General features: G+C 36.4%; 2 protein-coding genes across 2 annotated transcripts; both read left to right on the top strand.

The window, feature by feature from the left end:
• Nucleotides 1-1,838: 1,838 nt before the first annotated feature.
• Nucleotides 1,839-6,557, top strand: LOC106510862 (ras-related protein Rab-6A; the record flags this gene model as incomplete). Its single annotated transcript, XM_013999593.1, is given in 7 exon segments — nucleotides 1,839-1,897; nucleotides 1,994-2,047; nucleotides 2,619-2,724; nucleotides 2,918-3,029; nucleotides 3,221-3,314; nucleotides 4,893-4,959; nucleotides 5,597-6,557. Coding segments are annotated over 7 exon segments (557 nt in total), but the record flags the coding sequence as incomplete, so codon positions are not given.
• A 396-nt stretch (nucleotides 6,558-6,953) lies between these two features.
• Nucleotides 6,954-10,048, top strand: LOC106510861 (dnaJ homolog subfamily B member 13; the record flags this gene model as incomplete). Its single annotated transcript, XM_013999592.1, is given in 6 exon segments — nucleotides 6,954-7,917; nucleotides 8,040-8,201; nucleotides 8,285-8,424; nucleotides 8,898-9,011; nucleotides 9,814-9,927; nucleotides 10,014-10,048. Coding segments are annotated over 6 exon segments (581 nt in total), but the record flags the coding sequence as incomplete, so codon positions are not given.
• Between the last annotated feature and the right edge of the window lie 770 nt (nucleotides 10,049-10,818).

Here is a 10,818-nt window from a genome sequence, read left to right as displayed (position 1 = left end):
TGTGTTCTGCTTTGTATGTATTTTATTTTATTTGTTTCATATTTCTTATTTCATCCATGTTTTCAATTATTAGACTAAATTTGACAATAAACGGTTTGAAAATATATTTTTTGCAGCTTTTAGTTTTTAATATTAATTTACAATATGGTCACCCAACACTTAACAATAGCCCAAGAGGTAGAGGAGCCAAATGGCTGGCTCACTGCTGCCAACTTGTGGTCAGAGGCTGAACTACAACATTAAAATGAACGGCTGGCAGGAAAGTTGACATTTTAAACCTTAATAAAAAAATCGATACAGGGCTTTAAAATATCGATACAGTATCGGGAAATGAAATATCGCGATATTTCAGTGTATCAATATTTTCTTACACCCCTAAAATTGAGTAAATATTCAAGGTAAATAGATAAACTAAACATTTTTTAACTTAAAAGAGAAAACAAAAATGATTTTCCCTTTTATTATATAGAGTTATTCTTTATAATTTGAAGGTAACATATTATATTATTACTGTTCTGATATAGTTGCATAAAGAGAAAATGTTTCATCATATGTGTGGCGTGTAAACATGGTTAAACATCTAAAGTTTCATAATTATAACTGAGACGCAGTGAAACGAACTGATTCTGGAAACAGCCGTCTCTGTTTGCAGTCATACTGATTCAGTTTATTTGATCAGTGAATTCTTTCTGTGGGATTAAAACAAGAGAGAAATCTAAAAGAAGAAAAAAAAACTTTTGTGTCTTGTCAGTCAGTGTGCTTTTGTTCCTCCACGTAGCAGAACCTATTATGTGACTCGTCAAGATAAGGCAGACGGACGTGATGTTTGTTGGCTTTGTAATCAGTTGTTGTCCCGCAGCTGTGTTGGCTTTAGCCGCGTCACCGTCACTCGATGCACGCTGCAACTGATCCTGAAACCTGAGCTCAACACAAAAACAAACCACAGCTGGGGAACACAGGTCCAAGTGGCTGCATGTTTCCTCTCAGCAACAATGTAACAGTCTTATAAGCCAAATCCTTATTATGGATATTTTGGAGAAAAAAAGTAAAGAATAAATGTTTTTAATGTAAACAAAAATTACATTAATAGGGGTTACTGTTTAATACCTGTAGCAGACGTTCTTCATGGATAAATAGATATTGTCATATGAAATTTTTATTTTGGAGTTGAAATATTTTTTATTACTGCAGATTTTTTTCCTGTTTTTTTTTTTTTAAGATGTGAGATTTTTTTGGTCTTTGTCCATAAATAGGATTTCTTTGGCTTTTAGACTTGATCGTGTAGCACTAGTCTGAGAGGAACAAAAAAATTCAGGATCTTTATTTTGAAGTTGATTAAATATACTTAGCTCAAAAAGTAAGGAAATTGTTGTTTGTTAGATTTTTTTTTTTTGTAACAATGCTTCTTGGTAATGAATCTTATACGGGGCAGCTGACTGGCAGCACCTGGAGGTACCAGAAGCTCAAATCAAGTGTCAATAACAACAGCAAATTAAAGTGTTTGGCAGAGAAGATTTTGCTAATTTTTCATGTGCACAACTCACATGCTCAGCTCTACTGCTTTTTCCACAAATGCATGTTCCTTACAAATGTGGCTTCATTTTAAAGGGACATTAACAGGCCCTCCAGCAGTATAAGATTTATTGCAAGAAGCATTGGTACAACAAAGAAATCATCGATAAAACACACATTTCTGTAAAGCAGAGTTTGTTGTTATCGCTTACAATCTTTTGTCAGGAAAGTCACTTTATTTGGCTATTTTAAATAACCTGCTCTATCCAAACAGAACTGAATGTGTGGTTCTTTTATTCATGATTTTATTTTGTTTTTTGTTTCAGTGGGAAAGACATCGTTGATCACCAGGTTCATGTACGACAGCTTTGACAACACTTACCAAGTGAGTCTTCACTGCCGATTGATAAATTTGTTAAAATGTTTGTTAATGCTGATTTAAAATAGATACAAGTTTTCACTAATTGTTCTTTATTTTCAGGCCACAATAGGAATAGATTTCCTATCAAAAACCATGTATCTTGAAGACAGAACAGTAAGTTTATTTGATCTCTTTATCTTTGTTTTGAGGGCTGCAGATATTAAAGGCCTCTCACAGGCTGAGTTTTGACGAGGTGAACAGTTTTGTGTCTTTAGGAGTTGTGTTATCTACTTTCCAACACGCAACATTAATGTGATCAGGATAGTGTACCCTCTGGAAGTCATCGTTTTCACTGTGTTTTCTTCTGCTTAAGTTTTCTTCCTCTCCCTCCCACCCCTCCACCTATCTCTCATCACATTTTTAAAAATTAAACACCTTACTTGATCGAAGGAAGGGGGTCGATGACAAGTGAAGGGTGACTATTTCTTTCTTTCCCCTCCAGGCTCAGACAGCTTGTTTTATCTGACGGTCACCTGCATGCACTACTCTCTGTCTGTTCTTTGATTTTTCTTTGTCCTCGTCTTTCTCACTTTATTTTGTTTCATTTTTTCTTTTTGCCAAATAAACTCGGCTCATTTGTCTGTTTTTTTCATACTTTATTTTGATCTTCTCCATTTTGTTTTATTTTTTTATTTTTTATTTTCTCCTGTTTTATTTTCCGTCCCATCCTCTTCCTGCCCCACAGATCAGGTTGCAGTTGTGGGACACGGCGGGGCAGGAGCGGTTTCGCAGCTTAATTCCGAGTTACATCAGAGACTCGGCTGCTGCCGTCGTAGTTTACGACATCACAAGTAGGTTTTTTTTTAGAAGTGTATTTTCTTTTCTTTTATAGATTCGTACATARCTAAATGTTTGGTTTTATTTATTTTTTTGTGTTGGCGTTAGGTTAGGATGGCTGGCTGAATCCTGTGACATTCAGCAGATTTCCAGTTCAGGCCTTTCCTCTGCTGAAGACTGATGCTGTTTCCTGTCTTCCTGTTTCAGATGTCAACTCCTTCCAGCAAACCACAAAGTGGATTGATGATGTCCGAACWGAGAGAGGAAGTGATGTCATCATCATGTTGGTGGGAAACAAGACAGATCTTGCAGACAAAAGGTAATTTGTTTTTCCCTGAAATCACTGATTCTCTCAGCTGATCTGTTAGCGCTAAACTTCCTGAAGCAACAGAGCAACTTGAGGGAATTTATTTAATCTATAATTTTCCATTTTATGATAGATTTTGTCAACCTGTTAAAGTTGCCCCCTTCCCCCCACTGTATGTTTTTTAACATCCTTGTCTACCACAGGCAAGTATCTATTGAAGAGGGTGAGCGGAAAGCCAAAGAACTAAATGTAATGTTTATTGAGACTAGTGCGAAAGCAGGCTACAACGTGAAGCAGGTAAGGATGTGTGAGAGCCGTGCTCTGCTGCTTCTGCTGCCCGAGCTGCAGCTCCAAATGTTTCCCACCAAAAAATATCATGTCAGAGGATTACAAAACATTATTAAGATTACAAAAACATTTCAATAAAACCTTTACCACTTGTGCTGATAGTGTTAGTGTTTGTTTGTTTTTTTTAAACTTAGCCTTTTAAAGCCTGAGACTTGGTTGTCGAGAGGATCAAACACAGCATTTAATTTAATTTCCTGTTACACATCACCAGCCTTAAAGGTGGTGATAATGTGCTGATTCATCAAAGTTATTCCTCCACACAAAACACATGTTGAGGGATTTTGGAATGAGAATTATTAGCCATTTTGTGCATTTTTGTTGTCCCTGTGGTAAAAAATAACACAAATTAATAATTCCACCTCCTTAAAACTCTTATTTTTAATTAATTTATTGTTTTATCTGCACATGGTTGCATTTTTTTTGTTAGTTTTTTGATACAACCAAAGTTTTTATACTGTGAATGTGCTGCCAGCGTTCACAATTATAAATGGAGCTCGCGAGCAGTTGCCTGCTTAGATGGTAAAAGCAACAAAAACACGTGTTTAYCTACATTTTTTAATAGTTTTCTCAGTGTTTAAAGATTTCAGGCTTCAGCTAACATCCTGAAGCATTAAAAATCACCGTGGGGCTTTTGATCTGCAGCAAAGGCAGCAGCAGGGAGGGGCACGGCTTTTCAATGTATTTCAATCTACTGACTCTTTGTTTTGTATTTGTTCTTTCTGTCTACCTGTTGCTGTCGGTGGTCTGTGTGCGTGTCCCGGTGGGTGTGTTGCGTGCTGTTCGCTGTGGCTCGTGGCTCGTTACAGACAGATAACCACAGAAGAAGGAGAGCAAAGGGCAAAAGACATGAATGTTCTGTTTATTGAAACCAGTGCAAAGACGGGCTACAATGTCAAACAGGTAGAGCCTGTGCACGTTTGTGCGCATGTTCGGAGCTCGTGCCCTGGTTTCATTGGCTTCTCTCCCTGAAGCTCGTGTCCGCGTTGAATGCCAGCTTTCAATGAGGTGCAGAAAATTGTTTTCCAAGCTCTCTCCCAGCTGGACCTCACAATTTGTTTTAACCAACTTTTTATCTCAAATTCTGCCAAATGGGTTAGAGTTTGCAAACCAATGACCGTCGCTCTGCTGAGTGTGTGTTTCTCTGAAACCTGCATGTGATGAAGTTTAGTTCCTCTTGAAGTTTATTGGAATCTGCATGTTCTGGATCATCATTTTTTTCTTAAATCGATCCATGAGTCATTTCGATCCCTCCAAGCTTTTTTCTTGATGCGAGTGTCTCAGTCACATCTAAGCCTCTTGTCCAGATCTGAAGCATGTCCTGAAATCAGCTCCAAAACAAACAGTTTTATTTTGAAATCCAGTTTGAAAAAGCTGATTTGACTTTTTTTTCTCTGTGCAAGCTTCAGGTCGATTTTTGGCTAAATTATAAAATGCAATCAAACGCAGCACATGGGCTTGTTTTAAAGTTTTATTTTATGTTTTTTGGTAACATTTCTATTTGATAACTACTTCTTTTCTTTCCTCCAGCTGTTCCGTCGTGTGGCAGCCGCCCTCCCTGGCATGGATACCACACAGGACAAGAGTAGAGAGGACAGTATCCTTTATGTGTCTGACTCTGAAATAATATAATATCATGTCATTATAAGTCATATAGATAAACACTTCCATGGAAAAAAATCTAGTGTAGCAATATAGTTTTTTATTATTGTCATTTAACTCTGGTGTCACTGTCATTGTTTTACCAAAGACATTTTGGAAATGACACTTTTACAGAGATGATGGGTAAGATGCCCTTTTTTCTTAGGTGTCTAATCCTGGTTCTGGAGGGTCACATTTTACCTGTTCCCTTGCTCCAAGGCACCTGATTTAGTGACTGAATCACCTCTTCAAGTTCTGCAGAAGCATTTTACACCCCTGCTATATTTATTGCAAAATGAGCTCAGTGTTATGGTGTTTTAGGGCTGAAAATAAAATTAAACAAAGATTCKAAATAGATAAATGAAAGGCTGAAGTTTGCCTGCAGTATTCAATTAATCTGAACTGAAATCTGCTTCTCAAGGGTGACATCTGGTGGTTAATCTAGGTTTCACACTACAACTTCAAATGTCATTTTTAAACACGTTTATTTATTCTTTTATTATTATTATTATTATTATTATTTAGTTTTAGTCTGCCCTGACTACCTGTACATCTCATGTCCTGTGATTTTCTTTAACTCCTGACCTCCTCAGTGATCGACATCAAGTTGGAGAAACCAACAGAGCAGCCTGCCAGTGAAGGAGGATGTTCCTGCTAATATTCTCACCCATGTTTGTTTGTTTGTTTGTTTTTCCTGGAATCCCATCAGTTTTTTTGTATAAACCCTTCACTACAGTCATCTCTGTTATCCAGCCTGACTAAGAACACTACGCTTGTTTTTTTTTTTTTTTTTTTTTTGGTTGTTGTTGTGAACCCTCCCCTCTCTTTCATTGGGACGCTCTGGAAGCCACCTATCACTTTAATCAGATCTTATCACTGTACCAGATGTTTGCTGAAACTGCTTACAGCCGGAGCTCGTCCTTCTGCAGAGCTCTGGTTGTTTCAGAGGAAGATGGTGTGACAAGTGTAATGACTCACATCAGTGTCATTTATCTTTAAGGGGTGACGTTTTATTTTTTTAACCAAATGGAATGAATGTCCAGCTGGTTTTCAAATCAGTAWGTGTTCAGGCTATAAGCAGACATGCACTGCATGACTATGATGCACAGCAATCAGCTAAGGTTTTACTTTAAATGTTTAATTGTCTGCATTAGCAGAGATTACTCTCCCACCTTTCTACAAGCACATATTCACAAGTACATACTGAACCACACTATTAATACAATTCAGTGRAACCACACTACCAAATGTCAAACACATTGACCGTCCTTCCTCTCCTCCTGCACAGCATCTCTAAGATGGGTAATTGTTTTCTTGAATTCCCATTTCTGGTCCCTTTGTTCTCTCATTGACCTAATTTTTTTCTATGTTTAAGAGGATTTTCACCTAAACTCAGTACAGAAAACATAAATGGAGAGATTTTGGGAGTGAAATTAGAGAGGGCTTCCTTAGCTTTAGGTATATGATCTTGTATGAACACTTTCTAAACTTTGTTTCACTTTTGCTCGTTTTTACTTTTGGAGCGATCAGTAAACACGCATATTTAATTCACAATGACTTGAAATATTTATTTCTATTGAATTCATGCTTTTATATGGCTTTTAATATTGTCTCTGATGGTAATGAGTTTCAGATTTACCAAGTTATGCATRCATCTGGACAAACCTTTTTACGTGATCAGTGAGTGTCTGCTGTTTGTACCACTTTAAGTAGAAACTGGATCACAATGATGTGCAATTTTTTTTGCGTGAAAATTTGGAGAGAGTCCAATATGTATAGCATAGTCATCTTTAATGTTTATTTTATCTTTTTTTGGATTGGTTTTAACTGAAAGAATAAATACACTTGTCACCACTGCTGGAGTTATTTAGTGTCTCATGAAAAGAGGATGCACAAACMCTGCAGACGGTGCACAAATGAAGTGTTTGGAGGTGATAACCCAAGAATGCAAGATTTTTTTATTAGTTCAATGGCAACATTATGAGCAACCTTAGGATGCAACATGTATTAAAGATGCAGATTTGATTAATTCTTGAATGGTGGCACAGGAAAAATGGCCATTCTTTATTGTAAATATATGCTAATCTTGCTTACAAACCACAAACTGAAGATTTCTATAAACTATGTGGCAAAATGTCAAAATTTAAATCTACGTTTATGTTTTGTCTGCCACCTCAGATACTGGCCTTACTAAAATAGCAAAGACCTGTTTCTGTCAATAATAGGTATAAAAATTGGAGTTGTTTGTTTCCAGTTATTTCTAAATTTATTAAAATACTCTATTTGTGTTGATTGATTTCAAAGTTGTATMAAGGACATTAGTGGACATTTTGTAGTTTGTTAAAAGGCCACTTTTGGACRACGAGACACATTTTACCCACGTGATCAAATAGTGCCCTGCCTCCAAATTGTTTGTGATATTATTGCTTTATATTCAGTATACACATTGCACACTCTCTTTTGCAAGGTTTACAAAGAAAAACACCATTATGTGAATGCTAACTGAAAATCATTGTCTGGTTTACTTTTTTAAGACTTATTATTTTTATTATTTATTTATTTTTCAGTTAAATATTTTATTTCTGACCCTGGGAAACAGGTTTTCAACCAGAGTGTCCACTTCCTGTTGCTTGTTCGCGTTACTTTCTCAAGTCTATCTACCGCTAGCTATTTATTTGTTTCCCTGCTCTTCAACAAGTCTTTCTGCAGAAGCCTGCCAATCATGCATTCATTTAAAACAGGTGTGCCAAAGCAGAGAAACAACTAAGACATGCAGGATCATTGAGAACCACAAACTTCAAAAACCACTTGTTAGCTACTATATTAACTTACAGAAAATATATGTAAATAAATAAATCCAAAACATATTTTGTAGTAAAGGTGAACAGCCTCCAGTCAATGCTCTTTCTTTCAAGTGAGTTGCATCACAATTTACTCTAAGATCAAAAGTTTTTAACTCATTTGAAATGTCTATATAATCCCACTGGTAGATTGTTATAATGTGTGTAGTCTAACATTATATTTTCTTTATAAAAGCTGGAAAAGAGGCAACTTATGATACATTTGGTGAGGAGGGTCTGAAAGCTGGCTTCTTGGCTGAGTTTCGTCAGAGTGGAGCTTTGACCTCAAAATATGCCTATCATGGGGATCCAGACGAAACGTTCAGGTTGTTCATTGAGGGTGACAACCCATTTGTAGGTGAGAAAACCACAGTCACATGTATTTGTTTTTTTTTACTTCAACTCTATTTGTTAGACTTTCTTTGCGTGTGTGTGTGGTAGACATTTCTACACCAGAATTGCCACTTCATCTCAAACACGAGGTGGTGAAGACACAAGACGCTCCGATAGAAAAGTATCTTCATTTGTCCCTGGATGCTCTCTTCTACGGATGCCTGAAAAAGATCAAGATACCTCGCAGGGTAGAAGCTGATTTAGTCAACTGAACACATCTTTCTCCTTCCTGAAGCTTTTCATTGTTTAAATCTTTCATGCATTGAGTGCTTTCTGGAGCACAGCGATTCTTAAAGTGGCAAATGACGCAGCAACCGTGGACAGAATAAACCAAAAAAAAAAAAAAAACGCAACACAAAAATAAATAGACATATAGCATCACAATATTGTGTCWCCAGATACAACAAAACAGTTATCATAGTAGGCCAATGGAAAAATAAACAGGCAACAAAATATAATTTGCATTACTAAAACTCTGTGTTCTTGGTTTGGTTTTTTGTTTGGTCAAAGGGTTGTTTTTAGATTTTTATTTATTATTATGTGCTTTTTATGTGTTCTACATCTCAGGTCAGCCATAGTTTCATTGGGCTTATCATTGAGTTTTTTAAAGCCAGATATTTCAGATAAAATCCATTGTTTATGATTTTTCCTTATGTTGCAGGTGATGAATGAAGATGGACACACATACAGCATGAAGGACAAGATCCTGTCTCTACAAGTGCAGCCTGGATGGAGAGAGGGCACAAGAATCATTTTCTCCAAAGAGGGAGATCAAGTAAGCAAAGTTCTTTAAATCTTCTGTCATGAGTCAAAATTGGTCGCAAAATTTTGTTTTATGTTTGTAATGTAAATCCAACGAAGTGTATTGACTGGAGGCATCACACCCACTTCAGAAGATTGACAGCTGTGGTACCAGCGCAGCGCCATATTGGAAGGGGCGGGTTGTCAATGTAAACAAGTTGTCTTGGCTGGATTTCAGTGTGGAAATGCATAGAGATATTACAGTTTAARTCCACCATCATAAGATCATTTTCTTCAACATCTTAAAACAGGCTATTTTTTTTAACAAATTCAAATTTGTTTTACTTAAATAATTCCATATGTTGTTTTATTTTGGACAGGTTATTTATTTATTTTTTTAGATTTTTCATTTGAACAAGCTGGATTTTATCATTTTGTACAGTTTTTATGTGAACCTTTTGTGAAAATAATGTTTGGGCTGGTACTCAAACTGTGAACCTCTTTGTCAGTTGAGGTCTGAACTAGTTTGAACCAAGTTTATTTTAAGGGAAACTGGTTTTAGAGTTTTACATAGAGACACTGGAACCAAACTTAATGGGGATATTTATTCGAATTTCAGAAACAAGGTGTTGGCATTTTCTATTGCCATATTTAGATAGTCTCAGCTGATTTATTTGTGATAGAACTTCATCTCACACATAATGTGCTAGAGTCTTTATGAAACTGATTTTTATCCAACATGATTTTGTAAATTTAGCTGAAAAGTCAACTCATGCACAGCACTATGGTTTTTTAAGTCCCACATCTTAATTGTTTTTATTTTATCTTGCCTTTAGGGACCAAACCGCATCCCTGCAGATATTGTGTTCATAGTCCGACAGGAGAGTCATCCGATGTTCACGAGACGAGGCAACYACCTGATCTACAAAACTAAGGTCTCTCTGGAGAAGGTAAGTCATGTCTCTGGTTTATTGTATGTTTATTTTTTTTAAGCAGAACAAACAATGAAGCTGCAAGCTAATATCTTTTCTAACAGGCACTAACCTGCTTCTCTGTGAAAGTCCCGACACTCGACACTAGATGGCAAGCTGCTCAACATTCCTATCAATGACATTGTGCAGTAAGTGCTTTCTCATAAGTGAAATGCTTAATAATCTGACCTGGGATATTCTGGAATACATGATGATAAAAAAGTTAGGGGCACCACATCAAAATAAAGATTTACTAACATTTCATCCATCCATCATTCCTGGAACTCCTCCCGGGGTGGTGTACAGGAAGCAGATGCACAAAAGACTTCACCTGTCTCCTCTCATTGTGGAGCTGCCCTGCTGATAAAACTCATTTTGACTGCCTCTATCTGTGGTCTTGCTTGTTATTAATGCTTTATAAATAGGTTACCCCTGAGCATTAACCATCTTTTATAAAATGGTTATGAAACACTGTTTGTACATCGAAGCCGGCTCCCTATTTGATGAGTGACAGTTTTTCTGACGATCAGTTGCACACCATACGGTTTTACCCAACCCTATTGTTGACACAAATTCTGTTTTTGGTAAATGAAGTTATTTAATTGAGGAAGCAAGCTGAGCAACAAGCAAAATTYTACATTTACCTGAATTACTAAAAGTATGACACAATTTTGTCAAATAGTGAGCCTGCTTCAACGTATGAACAGTGTTTTATATTTTTATAAATGCTTGTCGATGCAGTGTTTACAAGCTTATGTATAACCTTTTTATAAAGCATTAATGAAGACCCCTATTATGAAATGGTACCAATTCAGGCAATTAGTTGTTTATAAACTGCATTTTTTTAAAACTAGGACATTCGTTAAATTG

This window comes from Austrofundulus limnaeus, unplaced genomic scaffold (genome assembly GCF_001266775.1).
Source record: "Austrofundulus limnaeus strain Quisiro unplaced genomic scaffold, Austrofundulus_limnaeus-1.0 Scaffold2360, whole genome shotgun sequence".
Taxonomy (NCBI): Eukaryota; Metazoa; Chordata; class Actinopteri; order Cyprinodontiformes; family Rivulidae; genus Austrofundulus; species Austrofundulus limnaeus.
Note: the sequence above shows the minus strand (reverse complement) of the source record. Positions and strands in the feature narration are given on the sequence as shown.